The 21,228-nt window shown below is 44.0% G+C and overlaps 1 protein-coding gene across 2 annotated transcripts in view; it reads right to left on the bottom strand.

The window, feature by feature from the left end:
* Positions 1-423: 423 nt before the first annotated feature.
* pcmt (protein-L-isoaspartate (D-aspartate) O-methyltransferase) overlaps positions 424-21,228 on the bottom strand; it is a 59,297-nt gene continuing 38,492 nt past the window's right edge. Inside the window, exons 5-9 of one of the 2 annotated variants that reach the window (XR_011595052.1) lie at positions 20,826-20,946; positions 20,463-20,548; positions 14,003-14,211; positions 11,658-11,719; positions 424-1,192 (exon numbers count right to left, since the gene is read on the bottom strand). Coding sequence is in view for 1 of the 2 variants with exons in the window: in XM_070889964.1 (XP_070746065.1) it covers positions 14,032-14,211; positions 20,463-20,548; positions 20,826-20,946 (387 nt within the window). In the remaining variant the exon portion in view is untranslated. The remainder of the gene's footprint in view (positions 1,193-11,657; positions 11,720-14,002; positions 14,212-20,462; positions 20,549-20,825; positions 20,947-21,228) is intronic. The other variant, XM_070889964.1, reaches the window with a different exon arrangement.

Below are 21,228 nucleotides of genomic sequence, written 5' to 3'. Positions count from 1 at the left end.
CGAGGTCTGTTTTTTTTTAAACTGTTTAGGATGGAGACAACACTAAAAGTAGCATTTATTGCCCAAGGGTATAAAGAGTCAACCTTGTAGTGTGGGATTAGAGTCACAGACTAGACCAGATAGAGACAGTAGGTTCCTGTCCCTGAAATACTTTAATTAACTGTTGGCTTTTTACAACAGTCCACAGATAGATTTATTTAATCCAATTTGCCACAGTGGGATTTGAGCTCTCAATCTCTGCGAGGAGGAACAGTCCCAGTACCATAACTACTAGGATTTTCACACACATTCATTAAGAATCACTAAATTAATCTAGCTGGGTGATTTTAGAGGGGGAAAAAAATATAACTTATCCAATTCTATAAATGTACAATTTTTTGTACTTGTAATGTAGCTGCTTCACAAAAAGTACAAAACAATTCATCTGCTTTTAAAATTTATTTGGCAAAGCAATAATGCATACACTGAGGAAATTTTAAACTGCTATCCATAGCGTGTCATAAGCTTACAGCATAGGTTATATCATTTCTACTACATTCAACACTAAAGCAACACAAAATGATGGAATAGCAGCACAGAACTTAAAACTATGTTGAAAAGCATCAATATCTTCAAATCTGTCTGAGTTTACAATCAACAGTGCATTTGCCGCCGTCAGCATGTAGTGCTTGGGAGGTTTGATTCCAGGAACAAGAAGTGAAACATGGTGATCTTGATGGCAACTCAAGACACACTACAATCTTAGTGTTTAGTGCTTAGTTACACCTGCATACATAAAGCTCTTGCATACGTTGCATCATGGGTGCACAGAATAAGTTTGTTGTAATGGTGCGGATTTAAACACTTATCAAGTCAGATGGAGAAAAAAAAACCTAGCCACACCACACATCTGCTGGTACCTGCTTGCAGCAGCTTCACTCTTGCCAGTTAAAAGCTAAACCAAGCCACGGGAAACTTCTTCCAACTCTGCACGTAATTTTTTTAAACCCTTTACGGCAGCTCTTTCCCAGGCTGGTTTGTTGAACCATTAAAAGAACATTGCTCCACATCAGTCATTTAATGTGTGTGTTTTTTTTTTAAAAGTCCAAAACAAGCTGCAATGCTGTCATTTTCAAAGCATTTAGAACTGGAGATATCTACTCCACATTAACGTCAGGTTCTGAGCACATTGATGAAGCTTCACATTTCATCCCTGTGGGTTTAAAAAAAAAGTTAAACTGTAGTACAAACACATCAAACTGATAGCAATTTTTAAATTAATAAAAATGGTTGCATTTCATTTAGCAGATTTTGCCATTGTTATCCTTGGAGTGGAGAAGGTGAAGGGAAGATGTAATAGGTGTTCAAAATTACAAGGGGTTTTGATGGGGAGAAACTGTCCACTGGCAGGAGGGTCCATAACCAGAGGATACAGATTTAAGGTAATTGGCAAAAGAACCAGAGAGAAACTGAGAAATGTTATTACACAGTGAGTTATGATGATCCAGAATGCACTCCCTGAAAGGGTGGTTGAAGCAGATTCAATAGTAACTTTCAAAAGGGAATTGGATAAATACTTGAAGGGAATATTTGCTGGGCTATGGGGAAAGAGCAGGAGGGTGGGACTAATTAAGCTTTCAGAGCCAGCATAGGCACGATGGGCTAAAATAGCTTCCTTCTCATGCTGTGAGATATTACTATGATTTCCCACATTACAAGTGACTACACTCAAAGTACCTCATTGTCTGTAAAGCACTTTGAGACATCCGATGGTCATGAAAGACGCCTTGGAAATCCAAGTCTTTTTCTTTGATTTGAACGCAGTGACCTATGCTCAGGTATTGGATTGTATTTTACATGTAATGGTTTTCACTCTGCAATGCAAATGCCCCACTGGATGAAAATGTTTACCTACAAGGAGCTGATCCCAAAATAGAAGTCCATGATCAATTTTAGTGGTCCTAGAATGTTCCATCTTAAATGTACTCACGAATGGAAGGAAATCATGTATTTAAGCTATAACAGATGTGATCAGAAAGAAAAATCCCTACTCTCTGGGGTCCGATTCAAATATGAACCAATTTCACCTGGACTTTCATCCATGGCCAACAGGGATACTCATGGGTTCTCATGATACTGGATTCCCACTTGTTTTAAAGCAGGTAGATGCACAAGAACCACCATCCTGGCTGGAGGTAGAAAAAACATTTGTTCAGATTCTATTGGTTCAATGTAAACTTCAAAAGGCTTGATTAGCATATTAAGATTCAGTCCATGTGGATAGGTTGAGGAGGACCAGGGGACAGAAGTGCAAGCCGAGAACCAAGTTAGATGCTTCATTTTAGAGTTGGCAACCTTTGGAATAAGCTGTTGGCTTGTGCTGCAAGTGTTCAAAAGGGGGCATGGGGAGGTCACGACCATGGCAAACATCTGCATGTAGGAGGCTGTCACTGTGCTCTTACTTGATAATTCAAGGAATTTATCAGTTTATTTCCCTAAATTGGCCTCAGGTTTATTTATGTTTGCCTCTCCCAAGAGCGTGGCTGCAAGTAGAGGCAGATAGGGGTGACAGTACAGACATTACACTGTCAGTTTGCACAGGCTCGATGGACCGGCTGGCTCTTTACCTATGTCTTTAATGGAGGAGCATAGGACATAAGCAAGTTATTAATTCATACCTTGCAAAAGAAAAAGAACTTGATCAAGTTCTTTGATGTAATGGAGGGGGTCAATGAGGGCAATGCAGTTGATGTATATATGGACTTTCAAAAAGCGTTTGACAAAGTATCACATAATAGACTTGTTAGCAAAATTAAAGCCCATGGAATGAAAGGGGCAATGGCAGCATGGATACAACATTGGCTAAGGGACAGAAAGCAGAACTGTGGTGAACAGTTGTCTTCAGACTGGAGGGAGGTATACAGTGACATTCCACAGGGGTTAGGATTAGGATCACTGCTCTTTTTGATATACATTAATGACCTGGACTTGAGTATACAGGGTATAATTTCAAGGTTTGCAGATGATACGAAACTCCTGAAATGGAGTGAACAATGATTAGGATAGAAAGAGACTTCAGGAGAACCTACATAGACTGGTGAAATGGACAGACACATGGCAGATGAAATTTAATGCAGGGAGATGCGAGCTGATTCTTCCTACCAAAATGTATGAGGAAAAGCAACATAAACTAAATGGTACAATTTTAAAAGGAGCTGCAGGGAGAGAGATCTGAGGATGTATGTACAGAAATCTTTGAAGGTGGCAGGACAAGTTGAGAAGGCTGTTAAGAAAGCAGATGGGATCCTTGGCTTTATTACAAGAGGAAGAGAATACAAAAGCAAGGAAGTTGTGCTAAATCTTTACAAAACATTGGTTAGGCCCCAGCTGGAGTAGTGTGTTCAATTCTGGGCACCACACTTTAGGAAGGATGTCAAGGCCTTGAAGAGGGTGCAGAAGAGATTTACTAGAATGGTACCAGGGATTAGGGACTTGAGTTATGTGAAGTTATTGGAATAGCTGGGGTTGTTCTCCTTAGAGCAGAGAATGTTAAGAGGAGATTTGATAGAGGTGTTCAAAATCATGAATGGTTTTGATGGAGTAAATAAGGAGAAATGGTTTCCGGTGTCAGAAGGGTCAGTAACCAGAGGACAGAGATTTATGGTAATTAGCAAAAGAAGCAGAGGCGATATGAGAAATGCCTAATAGGGTGGTGGAACCAGATTCAACTGGATAAATACCTGAAGGGGAAAAAATTGCAGGGCTGTAGGGAAAGAGCAGGGGAGTAGGATGAATGGGATAGCTCTACCAAAGAGCCAGCACAAACCTTCTGTGCTGTATCATTCTAAGGTTCTAACCAACCCTCACCGAATACTAATATCTGTCTGCAACCTCAGATTTCATCAAATCAAATCCAGTCTAGAGATTGCAGCCCTTACAGGTTGCCGATCTCAATAAAACTTTTTTTTCCCTTTTAAAGTTAACAAAAACAAACTCAGAGCCAATTGTTGCTTCCATTCTTTTTCCACATCAAATTACTTCAAGGCATCAACGCAACTTTTTGATCTAGAATTCCAGTTAGGGGTTTAGTATGGCAAGAACAGAATTTCATCGCATTGGTCATTACATTTTAAAAAGTGGTGACGACCAATTCTAAACTTGTTTGAGCATGTTTGGTGTCAAAGTCCCCTAAAACTTTCAGCAAAAATTAGTCATGTTGTAGGCTATATTCATAGATAAGTACTTTTAAGTGCTGAGACCTATACATGAAAGCTGTTTGCAATGTGTGTCAATACTGTTAGGCAGGGTATTCCAGTATCCATGAACATACAAAATTGTCTCCAAACTTCGTAAACAATTGTAGCCACGTTAAATTGTGTATGGGATTGGCATCGTCACAGGGCACTATTGTTACTTTGATGTTCAATGTAATCAACCTTGATGGGAAGTAGCAACTTCAAACTATTTACTTGGACCTCTACAGGGGGGGGAAAAAAGTCTCCCTCAACAGAGAAAGCAGCTGGTCCTCTAGTTTCTGTTCACTGTGTTCTCATAACAGAGCTGGTCTCTACGACAGTTTGCCAGTAGCTGAAAGACTATGGATTTATTTATTTCCCAAGAGAGGTGATTCAGTTGTAGGTGGCATAAATTGCCAGCTGTGGTCCACAGCTGCAAATTACCAGGTGTGCTTGATAGTATGTGGCCTATGTTTTTGTAAATAAATCAGGATGCTAATTTAGTCTGTAGAGAGTGGTCTAACTACAATATTTTCAATGGTCCAAATTGAGACAATGAATATCGATTTATTCGCCCAGAAGAAATTTGTCATGCGATCAGTAACTATGCTAAATCAGTGTGGAGAGGGGGAACACACAGGTTTCAGTTTGTAGAAGACTTGGTCTGTTTATGGAAACTATTGGCAAGCTGTGTATACATGGGTAAGTGTTGGGAAAGAGTTGGCAACATAAATGGGATAGTTATTCCAATTCAATCAAACCAACCAAAGCAAATAAAAAATGATTAACGGCACAAACCAATGAAGTGCAGGATAAGCAAGTATCCAAAAAAAGAGCTCCACCTTGCTACAAATTCAGATACTTCTGGTTCTAGCACTTTGGTCTGCAACTCCATGTTGGAGGCACAGACCATGGTAGTGAGCTAAAGTTGATCAGAGAAATAATCTCTGCTCTGGAACAAATCAGTAATCAGCCAACAATATTCCGACAGTGGTTAGTCTATGGGGCTATGGGGGGGTGGGGGGAGAACTTAACACAATCACAATCACTAAGGAGGTGGTACTCAGTAAGATAATGGGACGAAAGGCAGATAAATCCCATGGACCTGATGGCTTGCATCCTAGGGACTTAAGTAGCGACAGGGATTGTGGATGCATTGGTTGTAATTTACCAAAATTCCCTAGATTTTGGGGAGGCCCAGCTGAGTGGAAAACTACAAATGTAATGCCTCTATTTAAAAAAGGAGGCAGACAAAAAGCAGGAAACTGTAGACCAGTTAACCTAACATCTGTGGTTGGGAAAATGTTGGAGTCCATTATTAAAGAAGCAGTAGCAAGACATTTGGAAAAGCAAAATTCAGTCAGGCAGAGTCAGCATGGATTTATGAAGGGGAAGTCATGTTTGACAAATTTGAGGATGTAACGAACAGGGTGGATAAAGGGGAACCAGTGGATGATGTAGTGTATTTGGACTTCCAGAAGACATTTGACAAGGTGCCACATAAAAGGTTACTGCACAAGATAAAAGTTCACAGGGTTGGAGGTAATATATTAGCATGGATAGAGGATTGGCTAACTAACAAGTGTTGGGATAAATGGTTCATTCTCTGGTTGGCAACCAGTAACTAGTGGGGTGCCACAGGGATCAGTGCTGGGACCCCAACTATTTACAATCTATATTAACTTGGAAGAAGGGATCGAGTGCAACGTAGCCAAGTTTGCTGACGATACAAAGATGGGAGGGAAAGCAATGTGTGAGGAGGACACAAAAAATCTGCAAAAGGACAAAGACAGGCTGTGAATGGGCAAAGATTTGGCAGGTGGAGTATAATGTTGGAAAGTGTGAGGTCATGCACTTTGGCAAAAAAAAAATCAAAGAGCAAGTTATTATTTAAATGGAGAAAGATTGCAAAGTGCCGCTGTACAGTGGGATTTGGGGGTACTTGTGCATGAAACACAAAAGAATAGTATGCAGGTACAGCAAGTGATCAGGAAGGCCAATGGTATCTTGGCCTTTATTGCAAAGGGGATGGAGTATAAAAGCAGGAAAGTCTTGCTACAGCTACAGCTATAAAAGGTATTGGTGAGGCCACACCTGGAATACTGCATGCCGTTTTGGTTTCCATATTTACGAAAGGATATACTTGCTTTGAGGCAGTTCAGAGAAGGTTCACTAGGTTGATTCTATAGAGGGTTTGACTTATGAGGTAAGGTGGAGTAGGTTGGGCCTCTACTCATTGGAATTCAGAAGAATGAGAGATGATCTTATCGAAACGTGTAAGATTATGAGGGGGCTTGACAAGGTGGATGCAGAGAGGATGTTTCCACTGAGGGGAGAGACTAGAACCAGAGGGCACGATTTTAGAATAAGGGGCCACCCATTTAAAACAAGAGATGGAGAAATTTCTTCTCAGAGTTGTAAATCTGTGGAATTCACTGCCTCAGAGAGCTGTGGAAGCTGGGACATTGAATAAATTTAAGACAGAAATAGAGTTTCTTAAACGATAAGGGGATAAGGGGTTATGGGGAGAGGGCGGGGAAGTGGAGCCGAATCCATTATCAGATCAGCCATGATTTTATTGAATGGCAGAGCAGGCTCGAGGGGCCGTATGACCTAGTGCTGTTCCTATTTCTTGTGTTCTTATGCTATACAGGGGAGACAAATAGGGATTGTTTGCTCATTAATTGTGTCTCAATTAATGCAACTAGATCACAGACTGGTAGTTACCTTTGAGCTTGCTACTTGCTTTAAGCACAGATTGTGTATTTTAAATTTGGTTGATAGGCTGAGCTTCTTCAAGGTACTTGAACAATATTGTTAGTGAGAATTGAGGCTGTGAACATTATTTCCAGTTTATAATGCTGGCATGTTTAAAATACAAGCCACAACCCATTAGTTGTTGTGTTTGACTATAATGTTACCATATGGATCAGAGTAAATCCTTCTCTGCCATCGCAGTTCATCTGCTCCAAAGTTCAAGAATCAGACTGGGATATTATCTCCCTGCACATATGCAAGGCAGTAATTTAATTCAGTCTGTTAACTGATTTCAAGTACAAATTTACAGTGGATTTGGGCCAACAGAATATTGCAGTATAAACTAATTGGCTGTGTAAAGGCAACATAAAACTTGGCTCAGATATTAGGAAGGCTGATCAGTAAAAAGCTCCATCACTGCCCTCACTTGCTCATATATCAAAACCTTTTCTGAAGGTGCAACACACACTGAACTTCAGTATGTGAACCCTAGTTCCTCCACTTATAGCAGGATTACACTTCCGCAACACTAGATTATCCTAATCAATTAATATAAAGACAATACTCGAGTAGGTCTAATGCATGCATTCCCAGCCCAGCACAAAGTGGATATAACCCCACAGCAAAATGCACAAAAATGTTTCAATGGTCAAGAGGTGCAAGTAGCAGCAATGAAGGGAAAATTCGAAGCTCAAAAGGCATTCACTACCAATGTAAAATGTTTCCAGGCATATATATTTACTACATAATTGAATTAGATTGTTTCATTGATAAACAGCCAGGCTTTTATAAAATCTTCAATAGCTTTCTGGGTGATTTAATCACTTAAAATAAATATATTTTGCTCATGAGGCACATTAGTGTTGGCAAGAGCATTTCTATGTCTGCTTTGACACGAAGACAGAGTAAAACTCCATCGACTCTAGCCAAACTTGGCACTTCATCTCCAAGATCAGGACAGGAAGCAGGACATTTCCCAGTATGACAGTTCCCACAACAGTTGTCCTTGACCTCTCTAAATTAGAGCCAGAATTGGTCAGTGTACCCCTGCTCACTAGCAGCTGGATTGAGTCTGGTTAAATTGATCTCAGACGAGAACTGGATCGAATCTAGATAAAGCAATCTCAGAGGAGAATTGGATTGAGACTGGTTGAAGTAATCTCAGAGGAAAACTGATTGACTAAAATCTTGAGAACTGGATCAAATCTGACTAGTGATCTCACAGCAGAGAACTGAATGGAGACTTAAGACAGTTCTATATGTGAGTTTAATTATATTATTGAGGGAAATGTGTGTGTTTATGTTAGAAACTCCATTTACAACAGTTACTGAAAAACCAAGATGGCAGAGAAAATATTTTCAAACATTATATGGAGCAATTTGAAGGAGCAAGCTGAGCCACTCTTTCCTTGGACTTCTGATTTTCATGCTCGATTTGTTTTCATACATCCTTCACAGTTCCTCAATGGAAGTTTATTTACCCATTTAATCCTTACAAGCCCTACTGCTTTTGTCATCATTTGTTACTGTTAGGAAATAAAGAGCAACCTTGCATTTATTATCCCAAAGTGCTTCACATTCATTTAGTTAACTAATGAGACACCATGGATGAATAAAGACACAAGGGAAACATTGAGGGTAAGGAAAGAGGTATACACCAAGTAAGAGGAAAGTAGGTGAGAGCATGACGAGAAAGAATACAAAAAGATTAGGACAGAAGTAAAAAAAATCAATTAGGAAGGCAAAAAGGAACGATGAAATCAAGTTATCAAGGAACATAAAACAAAATAGTAAAATATTTTACTGGCACTTAAATTTAAAAAAGGTCAGGATGGGAATAGGATCAGAAAGGGATGGGTAGGATAATATAGAAACATAGAACATAGGTGCAGGAGTAGGCCATTCAGCCCTTCGAGCCTGCACCACCATTCAACAAGATCATGGTTGATCATTCACCTCAGTACCCCTTTCCTGCTTTCTCTCCATACCCCTTGATCCCTTGAGCCGTAAGCGCCATATCTAACTCCCTCTTGAATGTATCCAATGAACTGGCATCAACAACTCTCTGCAGTAGGGAATTCCACAGGTTAACAACTCTCTGAGTGAAGAAATTTCTCATCTCAGTCCTAAATGGTCTACCCCTTGTCCTAAGACTGTGTCCCCTGGTTCTGGACTTCCCCATCAGGAACATTCTTCCTGCATCTAACCTGTCCAGTCCTGTCAGAATCTTGTAAGTTTCTATGAGATCCCCTCTCATCCGTCTAAACTCCAGTGTATAAAGGTCCAGTTGATCCAGTCTCTACTCATATGTTAGTCCCGCCATCCCGGGTATCAGTCTGGTGAACCTTCGCTGCACTCCCTCAATAGCAAGAACGTCCTTCCTCAGATTAGGAGACCAAAACTGAACACAATATTCCAGGTGAGGCCTCACCAAGGCCCTGTACAACTGCAGTAAGACCCCCCTGTTCCTATACTCAAATCCCCTAGCTATGAAGGCCAACATACCATTTACTTTCTTCACCACCTGCTGTACCTGCATGCCAACTTTCAATGACTGATGAACCATGACATCGAAGTCTCGTTGCACCTCCCCTTTTCCTAATCTGTCATCATTCAGATAATATTCTGCCTTCCTGTTTTTGCCCCCAAAGTGGATAACCTCACATTTATCCACATTATACTGCATCTGCCATGCATTTGCCCACTCACCTAACCTGTCTAAGTCACCCCTCAGGGCTCAGTGCTGGGACCCCAGCTATTTACAATGTACATCAATGATTTAGATGAAGGAATAGAGTGTAATATCTCCAAGATGATACTAAACTGGGTGGTGGTGTGAGCTGTGAGGACGACGCTAAAAGGCTGCAGGGTGACTTGGACAGGTTAGGTGAGTGGGCAAATGCATGGCAGATGCAGTATAATGTGGATAAATGTGAGGTTATCCACTTTGGGGGCAAAAACACAAAGGCAGAATATTATCTCAATGGCGGCAGATTAGGAAAAGGGGAGGTGCAACGAGACCTGGGTGTCATGGTTCATCAGTCATTGAAAGTTGGCACGCAGGTACAGCAGGCGGTGAAGGCAGCAAATGGTATGTTGGCCTTCATAGCTAGGGGATTTGAGTATAGGAGCAGGGAGGTCTTACTGCAGTTGTACAGGGCCTTGGTGAGGCCTCCTCTGGAATATTTTGTGTTCAGTTTCGGTCTGCTAATCTGAGGAAGGATGTTCTTGCTATTGAGGGAGTGCAGCAAAGGTTCACCAGACTTGATTCCCGGGATGGCAGGACTGACATATGAGGAGAGACTGGATCGTCTGGGCCTGTTTTCACTGGCGTTTAGAAGGACGAGAGGGGATCTCATAGAAACATTAAATTCTGACGGGACTGGACAGGTTAGATGCAGGAAGAATGTTCCCGATATTGGGGAAGTCCAGAACCAGGGGACACAGTCTAAGGATAAGGGGTAAGCCATTTAGGACTGAGATAAGGAGAAACTTCTTCACTCAGAGTTGTTGACCTGTGGAATTCTCTACCGCAGAGTTGTTGATGCCAGTTCATTGGATATATTGAAGAGGGAGTTAGATATGGCCCTTACAGCTAAAGGGATCAAGGGGTATGGAGAGAAAGCAGGAAAGGGGTACTGAGGGAATGATCAGCCACGATCAGATTGAATGGTGGTGCAGGCTCGAAGGGCCAAATGACCTACTCCTGCACCTATTTATGTTTCTAACCTCAATGCCATTGCTTTGCACGTGCTGAATTTTTCTTGACCTGGGAATGGAACAATGCTTCACCAAGCCAGGCGGCACGTCCCATGAACAGAGACAAGCTGAAATCAAAATCTGGAGTCTAAGGTTTCCTTCCAATAATCAAATCAGAACTGTGGAGGAGCAAAGTGATTTAGGTGCCCACTAATCACCAAAGGCTAGTGTACAAGTGCAAAAGTAAATCAAAAAGCTTAATGAAATGTTGGTCTTTATCTTAAGAGGTCCTGCTTCAGTTGTACAGAGCCTTGGTCAGACACCATCTGCATTGTTTTGGGCTCAGCACCTCAAGAAAAATATATTGGCCTTGGAGGGGGTACGGCAGATTCACCAGAATTGTACCAGGGATTAAAGGGTTAAATTATGAGGACAGGTTGCATAAACTTGGCTTGTATTCCATTGAGTTTAGAAGATTGAGGGTGATCTAAATGAGGTGTCTAAAATGACTTAAGGTAGATAGACACACTATTTTCCTCTGTTGGGAGAATTCGTAACAAGGGGGCACAAGCTTAAAGTTGATGTTAGGCCAATTCGGAGTGAAATCAGGAAGCACTTCTTCTACACAAAGGGTAGTGGGAATCTGGAACTCTCTTCCCCAAAAGACTGAATGCTGGGTCAATTGAAATTTTCAAGGATTTGCAATTGATAAGATTTTTGTTGGGTATTGGTATGAAAGGATATGGAATAAAGGTGGATAAAAGGAGTTGGGTACAAATTAGCCATGATTCAATTGAATGGCAGAGCAGAATTGAGGGGCTGAACGGCCTACTCCTGTTCCTATGAACTAAAGCACTGCATCTGCGACAGGTTTCATATGTGAAGGTCTCATGAAATGATGGTTGATTGGAATGATTGGTGTCATGGTTGTCTGTCTCTTGGAAGGTCTCACGGCACTGGATGCAAATTTTAAGGTTAAGCACTGACCTGTGGCTGCAGGGTTCAAATCTTCTGAGGTAGGCCTCAACAGAATGGCATACAAACTGTAACTGAAGAGTGTTAGAAAAATCAAAGCTACACATCTGGGGACTAGAGACAACTTAAACTTGGAAACTAGCACACGAGCATATCTTTCCATCTTTTCAACAGAATCTTCATTCTCATTTTAGTTTCTGCTCCTCCCAAATAAGGTCTCTTCCTCTCCCATGATCCAACACTTCACTGTTCCTGTTTGTCTCTTGCCCCAGCACCCTCTTTCTCCCTGATGCCCCGCTCACACTTTCTCTTATCTGTGTCCAACTCTTGTTGATTACAGATAATAAGAGTAAAGGGCTTGGCCGTGGGATTGAAGCACCTTCTCTAGTCTCATTTAATAACCCTACTGCTTACCCTGCCCGCCAACCCCACACCAGGCCACATGGCGTCCGTGCACACTCTTCAGCTAACAAACCCCAAACATGTCTCACTTGTTGCTTTTTGGGGCTAAAGGCAGTTTCCAAACCTACAACCCGCTCATCCAGACCCGGCACTCAGCCCAAAGCAGCTGTATCGAAACATACCATACTCCTCTTACTGATCAACATGGTGGCTCCAATAGCAAAGCATTATATTCCACCACCTCCCCACACCCCAGTAACACGACCGCCAGCTCTTTCTTCCTCAACAGGATCTCTGACTCTCCAAGTTCTCTCTCGCTCCCATCTTCCCACCACCCACCCAAATAGGGTTGGCTACCCTCTGCCTTCTCCCCAATTGATGGGATCTTTATCTTGCCCAAGCCTCCCCCAATAGCATCCATATTTGTTTCTCTTCCAGGTTTTTCTATCTTTTATCCACTCCTTTTGCCTCCAAGTTCCACTCTCACACCATCTTGCCTTGGACATATATCACCATTCCTTCATCGTCACTGGGTTAAAATCATGGAAATCCCTACCCAACACCACCACCTGATAAAGGGCAACTGGGGATGGGCAATAAACGCTAACCTTGCTAACGACTCCACATCCAGGGACTGAAATTTTAAGCAGCTGTTTTCAAGGTGGCATTCTTTAGAGAATGGGGGTAAAGTTCTGCAGCATTTACTCACAGTATCCCATTAGTGAAGGCAACAACGTAGGATGAATTAAGAGTGAAACTAGTACCTGTTGGGACACTACAGCCCCAGACACTTCCTTTCCTTCCCTTCCCCCCCCCCCCCCCCCCCATTTGAACAGTATTGAGTGAGATGCCCTATAATGGATCGACCTGCATAGAGCCACAACCACACCTCGAAGTTTTCATGTAGGCTTGCCCTTCACACCCAGCCTCGGCCCCTACCTACCTCCGGCAACTGTATACTCCTCTCCCACCGTGTAACATTTCTCGCTTTACTCTCTGGGGTACCACATATTTTTCCTCATCTATCGATCCCTCTGCCTACAAATCTTGCACAACACCTTTTACCATTGTTTACCCACAGCGTGCAAGATTGGGCAGGCAACATACACTGGCAGGATGAGAATTTCATTCATTCCATGAGCAACATTGCAGGTGTAGGGGTGATCAGAACTGCATAAGCAGTGGGAAGCTCTTGTCCTCGTAAATTGCAGACTTTGAGTTGGTCAGACTCCCAACACCAGAGGGTTGGTTCTCTTCAATCTGCAACTCGGCTCCTTGAGCTTGGGTCATCGGGGTGTGTCACTACAGGCGGGGGCGGGGGAGGGGGGGGGGGGGGGTGCTACGTGTGTGCACTTCATGTTAGGCAAACTGTGTGTAGATTTGTCAGTAGCAGTCGGGCTCACTGGCTTCGAGCGGAGCGTGGGATGAAAGCACCCAGTGGGCCATCTTTGGTGAGCAGAACTGGCACAAGGTTTAGAAATGTGTGGCGATGCTTGGGGTGGTATTTTACACAAGTGGAACACCCACCCTGCCCGCCACCTTAATACTACCACTGGCTGAAACAACATTAGCTTTATTCATCAGGGGTCTGAAGCTAAAACAAGTTCACTACGTAGGCATTTAAACCATTTCAGTTGAACAGTTTAATTTCATTAGACAGCATGTCATCAAACTGCTACATATAATACCAGAAATATCCCTAACTTCCAAAATAGCAGGCCAACCTCTCCCTTCTAGCCCCCTCTCCATCCCATCTGTGTACACTTGGAACTGTAAAAAATTGTTTTCCAAAGCATGCAACATTAGTATTTTATTCATCGTAACCCTTACTCATCACCTCCGCAAATATTATAAATCTGAATTAGTCCATTTATTACGTAGATGGAATGGGGTTTCAAAAACAAAAAAGCAGCCAGGCAAACCACTGCAGCACGTTCCAATCCACACCACTTCACCTTGTTTCCGAGGAAGAAAGATTGTGTAGTCACTTCCACTTTGGCACCTGCTTTTCTTGATCTGTTAAAGGCACATAGATCACACCCATCAGGGGTTTCATACTGATGCTGCCATTCGCTAGTTTGTCATGTTGTTCCAACATCTGGTTTCCACCTGGAGGGCCTACTGGCAAAATCATCCTCCCACCTGGCTTCAATTGGTCTAGCAGCTGCATCAAGGGGGGAGGGGGGGGTGGAAAGAAAGAAGAGGAGAAGGGGGGGGGAGGAAGAAGAAGAGAAGGGGGGGGGGAGGAAGAAGAAGAGAAGGGGGGGGGAGGAAGAAGAGAAGGGGGGGGAGGAAGAAGAGAAGGGGGGGGGAGGAAGAAGAGAAGGGGGGGGGAGGAAGAAGAGAAGGGGGGGGGAGGAAGAAGAGAAGGGGGGGGAGGAAGAAGAGAGGGGGGGAGGAAGAAGAGAAGGGGGGGGGAGGAAGAAGAGAAGGGGGGGGAGGAAGAAGAGAAGGGGGGGGAGGAAGAAGAGAAGGGGGGGAGGAAGAAGAGAAGGGGGGGAGGAAGAAGAGAAGGGGGGGAGGAAGAAGAGAAGGGGGGGAGGAAGAAGAGAAGGGGGGGAGGAAGAAGAAAAGGGGGGGGGAGGAAGAAGAGAAGGGGGGGGAGGAAGAAGAGAAGGGGGGGAGGAAGAAGAGAAGGGGGGGAGGAAGAAGAGAAGGGGGGGAGGAAGAAGAGAAGGGGGGGAGGAAGAAGAGAAGGGGGGGAGGAAGAAGAGAAGGGGGGGAGGAAGAAGAGAAGGGGGGGAGGAAGAAGAGAAGGGGGGGGAGGAAGAAGAGAAGGGGGGGGAGGAAGAAGAGAAGGGGGGGAGGAAGAAGAGAAGGGGGGGGAGGAAGAAGAGAAGGGGAGGGGAGGAAGAAGATAATTTAATCATTAAGAGGCTCTTGTTCCTGAATTTAGATTAAAGATGTAGCAGTGTCCAAGAGCACCTTGATTCTATATACATTATATTAACCTACAAGACTAACTACCAGTTGCTGGATTTGTTCAGGAGGTATGTTTAACATTAACTTGCAAGGTACAGGCAAAGTGCACAACATTTTCATGCCATCACAACACGGCACTGACTCAGCCTACAGCAGCACCGATTGGGTTACTCACATTCGACCCAGTTTGCCTCCTCCACATCAGCCAGCAAAATGAGTGTTCAAAAAGGCAGCTCAATTTAAAATACTGGACGATTTAAAATCCCTTGGTATGTCCTATCCCAACGGCCGGCAGACAGACCCACCCAGAACACAGTAGTGGATAGTCGGGAGGGAGTGGCCCTGGGAGTCCTCAACATCGTCTGCCAGCCTCAAAGTTTCATGGTATGAGCTGAAACACGGGCAAGGAAACCTCCTGCTGATTACCACCTACGGCACCCCCTCAGCTGATGAATCAGTACTCCTCAATGTTGAATACCACTTGGAAGAAACACGTAGGGTAGCAAGGGCACACAATGTACTCTGGGTGGGGGACTTCAACGTCCATCACCAAGAGTGGCTCGGTAGCAGCGAGCTGGTGTGTGACAGAGTTGGCCCAATCCTGAAGGCACAGCTCCCAGATTGGGCCTGCAGCAGTTGGCGAGAAAACCAATACGAGTGAAAAATCTACTTGACCTTATCCTCACCAATCTACCCGTCGGGAGATGCATCTGTCCATGACAGCATCGGTAGGAGCAACAGTATTGCAGTCCTTGTGGAGAAGTCCAGTCTTCACACTGAGGACACCCTCCAGCGTGTTGTGTGGCACTACCACCGTGCTAAATGGGATAGATTCACAACAGATCTAGCAGCACAAAACTGGGCATCCATGAGGCGCTGTGGGCCATCAGCAGCAGAATTTGATTCCACAGTTTGTAACCTCACGGCCCGGCATATCCCTCACTTTAGCATTAGCAAGCCAGGGGACCAACCCTGGTGCAGTGAGGAGTGTAGAAAAGCATGTCAGGAGCTGCACCAGTCGTACCTAAAAATGAGGTTCTATCCTGAAGCTACAACACAGGACTACCTGCATGTTAAAGAGAAGCAGCATCCTATAGACAGAGCTAAGCAATCCCACAACCAACAGATCAAAACAAAGCTCTGTAGTCCTGCGACAGCCAATCATGAATGGTGGAGGACAATTAAACAACTAACGGGAGGAGGCTCCATGAACATGCCCATCCTCAATAATGGCAGAGCCCGGCATGCGAGTGCAAAAAACAAGGCTGAAGCATTTGCAACTATCTTCAGACAGAAAGAAGTGCTCAGTGGATGATCCATCTCAGCCTCCTCGTGAGGGCCCTACCATCACAGAAGCCAGTCTTCAGCCAATTCGATTCATGCCACGTGATGTCAAGAAGCGGCTGAGCTAGATACAGCGAAGGCTATGGGCCCGGACAACATCCCGGCTGTCGTGCTGAAGACTTGTGCTCCAGAACTAGCCGCGCCTCTAGTCAAGCTGTTCCAGTACAGCTACAACACTGGCATCTACTCAACAAAGTGGAAAGGCATGTCCTGTCCACAAAAAGCAGGACAAATCCAATCCGGCCAATCAGTCTACTTCCAATCATCAGCAGTAAAGTGATTGAAGGTGTTATCACAGTGCTATCAAGCGGCACTTCCTCACCAATGCTCAGTTTGGGTTCCGCGAGGACAACTTGGCTCCAGACCTCATTACAGCATTGGTCCAAACATAGACAGAAGAGCTGAATTCCAGAGGTGGGGCAAGAGTGACTGCCCTTAACATCAAAGCAGCATTTGACAGAGTGTGACATCAAAGAGCCCAAGTGAAATTGAAGTCAATGAGAATCGGGGGAAACTTCACTGGCTGGAGTCATACCTAGCACAAAGGAAGATGGTTGTGGTTGTTGGAGGCCAATCATCACAGCCCCAGGACATCGTTGCAGGAGTTCATCAAGGTAGTGCCCCAAGCCTAAACACCTTCAGCTGTTTAACCAATGGCCTTCCCTCCATCATAAGGTCAGAAGTGGGGAAGTTCGCTGATGATTGCAGAGTGTCCATTCACAACTCCTCAGATAATGAATGCAGCAAGACCTGGACGACATTCAGGTTTGGGCTAAAAAATGGCAAGTAACATTTGTGCCACACAAGTGCCAGGCAATGACTATCTCCAACAACAGAAAGTCTAAACCCCTCCTCTTGACATTCAGTGACATTAACATCGTCAAATCCCCGACCATCAACATCATGAGGGTCACCATTGACCAGAAACTCAACTGGACCAGCCACATAAATACTGTGGCAACAAGAGCAGGCCACACACCTCGTGACTCCCCAAATCCTTTCCACCATCTACAAGGCACAAGTCAAGATTGTGATGGAATACTCTCCACTTGCTTGGATGAGTGCAACTCCAACAACAAGTAGCAGCTCAACACCATCCAGGACAAAGCAGCCCACTTGATTGGCATTCCATCCACAACCTTAAACATAGAAACATAGAAAATAGGTGCAGGAGCAGGCCATTCAGCCCTTCTAGCCTGCACCACCATTCAATGAGTTCATGGCTGAACATGAAACTTCAGTACCCCCTTCCTGCTTTCTCGCCATACCCCTTGATCCCCCGAGTAGTAAGGGCTTCATCTAACTCCCTTTTGAATATATTTAGTGAATTGGCCTCAACTACTTTCTGTGGTAGAGAATTCCACAGGTTCACCACTCTCTGGGTGAAGAAGTTTCTCCTCATCTTGGTCCTAAATGGCTTACCCCTTATCCTTAGACTGTGACCCCTGGTTCTGCACTTCCCCAACATTGGGAACATTCTTCCTGCATCTAACCTGTCTAAACCTGTCAGAATTTTAAACGTTTCTATGAGGTCCCCTCTCAAATTCTTCTGAACTCCAGTGAATACAAGCCCAGTTGATCCAGTCTTTCTTGATAGGTCAGTCCCACCATCCCGGGAATCAGTCTGGTGAATCTTCGCTGCACTCCCTCAATAGCAAGAATGTCCTTCCTCAAGTTAGGAGATCAAAACTGTACAAAATACTCCAGGTGTGGCCTCACCAAGGCCCTGTACAACTGTAGCAACACCTCCCTGCCCCTGTACTCAAATTCCCTCGCTATGAAGGCCAACATGCCATTTGCTTTCTTAACCGCCTGCTGTACCTGCATGCCAACCTTCAATGACTGATGTACCATGACACCCAGGTCTCGTTGCACCTTCCCTTTTCCTAATCTGTCACCATTCAGATAATAGTCTGTCTCTCTGTTTTTACCACCAAAGTGGATAACCTCACATTTATCCACATTATACTTCATCTGCCATTGATTTGCCCACTCACTTAACCTATCCAAGTCACTCTGCAGCCTCATAGCATCCTCCTCGCAGCTCACACTGCCACCCATTCACTACCTCCACCACCAGCACACCATGTCTGCAGTGCGTACCATGCACAAGATGCACTGCAGCAACTCTTCGGCAGCACCTCCCAAGCCCGCGACCTCTACCGCCTAGACAGACGAGGGTAGCAGGCGCGACCAAACACCACCATCTCCAAGTGCCCCCCGCTCCAAGTCACACACCATCCCAACTTGGAAATACATCGCCATTCTATCAAAATCCTGGCACTCCCTACCTCACACTATGGGAGTACAGGTTGGACCTCTCTGGTTCAGCATACTCGGGACCTGACCGATGCCGGAACAGAGAATTTTCCGAACCACGGGAGGTCACACTGTCGACAGCATGCAAACTCCCGTGCATTTGCGCGCGCGCGTGCTGGCAGCCTGTGGGTGGCTCCCTCAGCACCTGCGCAGACATTCACTGATGGCCGCTCCAGCCATTCAAAACTTAAAAAAAAAATAAACCCTTCCCTCCTTCAGGCCCAGCTAATACCGAACCACGTGTTTCCGGACCAGAGAGGTCCAACCTGTACCTTCAGCACATGGACTGCAGCAGTTCAAGAAGGTAGCTCACCAACACATTCTCAAAGGCAATTAGGGATGGGTAACAAATGCTGGCTTTGTCAGTGATGCCCAGTGAATAAAACAAAAAAAATAAAATACCTGGCCGTTTAAAACAACCATATATTCTCAAATAGATCAAAATTTAGCAAAAGCATCAGATGTTACAACTTTAAGAAAAATATATTTTTGAAAGTTTAGTTAGCTCTGCCGTCAGTGAAGTGCCAGATGTCCCACTTTAGAGCTGTTAAGCAGATACATCAAGGCTTATCTGTGCTACATAAAAATATGCTGACACTTTGTCTACAAGGATTAGCCCAGAGTCACCAATGTTAAGTGAGACAATTTATTCAGCTCGCTGCAATCATGCGATTCAAGTGACAGACATTAATTCTCTGTTGCCCTCACTCTGAAAGTTTCAGTAAAGGATCCTCAGTAACGCAGAGATGATACAATCTCTCTTCAATACATGAATTACTGTCAACAGCAAACCACAGGCTACCCTACACGGAGTACAAGGTTTACAAGTTGAATGCAAAAATGTTTTCGGTACAGGATCTGGTCACAACGGCCCATTAAATCCATATTTTTTGATAGCGCAAACCCAGCTCTGCACTATACTCCTCAATCTCTTCGCATTTCAAAGATGCATCTAATTGTCTTGAACACATTTACTTATGCTAGTCTATTCATCGAGTTTTCCCAAGAAAGTTATTCCGCAGTCTCACATGCAAGGTAATAAGCTTCATCCAAGTTAAAAGAACAAAACAGACTGTTTTCTAACCTTCACGAGAAGCCTACCCACATGTACGAATGCTTCGAGAACCAAAAGGTAAGGAACAATTTGGATTGGCTGCTTTAGGTGAAGTTCACTGCACTTACTCTGATCCAATTACAACCACAGTAACAGTTCTGTCCAGCCTTTGGGAAGGATGATGATTGTGGTTGCAAGATCAATCAAAATATTGGAAATGCAACTCGAGTCATCTGGTGAGGACAGATGCAAGTTCAACTGCGGAACCTCCCGTCAAATAGATGACAGTTTAAATTAGTGAAGAGTGGCACTTGGGGATTCCCTGGGATCTATACCCAAAGAACCAATGTCCCTCGGAGTCGAGGATGACTTGCTTCCACACTAAAAATGAGTTCTCCGGTGACTGATAAGTCTGATGTGGGACCTACAGTCTCTGTCGCAGGTGGGGCAGACGGTGGTCGAGGGGCCGGTTGGTTGGGGTGCTTGGGTTGTCGTGCGCTCCTTCTGCTTGCTCCCGGTGAAGAGACTTTAAGGGGGAAATATATACTTAAATCCAAGGGCTTTTCACACTTGCAGCCAGTACCAATAGCAGAGCACTTAGACAAAAAGCATATCAAAAAGGATTAATCTCTTTCTGGAGTTGATGGCTTTGTATTCACTGCAACCTCAGGTAGTTCAATTTGGACAGAACTCTGAATAAGTAAGAGCTCTCAGCCTGCAATAAATGTGTATTATTCTCCAGCTTATGTTTCTGGTATGGTTTGAAAGCCACTTACTGCTTGTGGTACCGTACTTGCAGCAGCCCCCACATGGATGGCATCATATGGAGCTTCCGCTGGGTGTCCCTGTCTTCCATCGCCCACTGTGAACAAACAGATTCCCAAAATTAGACAATTATTACAGAAGGAATGGTTCCGAAGGGAAAACACAATTCTACACAAAAAGCAGTGTTCTAGAAATTGAGTTATTATATCCATTTATCAGACCTCCCATTTTTAAAAAGGATAAAATTTATCCACAATTTCAGAAATGTCAAAAAACTGTAGATGCTGGACAATTGAAGCAAAAACAGAAAATGCCATTTTAATAAGTATCTTTGGGCTAATCCTCTACAGGTTTACACACAGTGGCTCACTCACCAAAAAATGTTATTCTTCCTGATGAAAGCAAAGATGGATCATCTTTCTTCACATTGGTTATGGAGTCATTTATCAGTTCCTTAATATGATCAATTCCCACCACTCTTCCATTCGCACCGACCTGGATAAAAGAAGGTTTCGCATAACTTCAGAACATGTCTTTTCCCCTTCACATTAAGATTGGTCTAATGTCGGCATCGTGTTTCATTCAAGTGTTGGAAGGCGGGCTTTGGTCAGGTTCACATATGAAAGCAAATTATGGAAAGTTATTGAGGTCATACCCTATAAAATACCTTCCTGCCAGGTGTGCAATAGCAGCGAGTATATACACTCAACTAAAGGCAGAGAAGCCCAGGCGAAGGAGGCTTTGGTTTAAAGTAACTCAATTCTATCTGCCATTTTT

This window comes from Pristiophorus japonicus, chromosome 9 (assembly GCF_044704955.1).
Source record: "Pristiophorus japonicus isolate sPriJap1 chromosome 9, sPriJap1.hap1, whole genome shotgun sequence".
Classification (NCBI taxonomy): Eukaryota; Metazoa; Chordata; class Chondrichthyes; family Pristiophoridae; genus Pristiophorus; species Pristiophorus japonicus.
The sequence above is the reverse complement of the archived record's forward strand: the minus strand, read 5'-3'. Positions and strand labels throughout refer to the sequence as shown.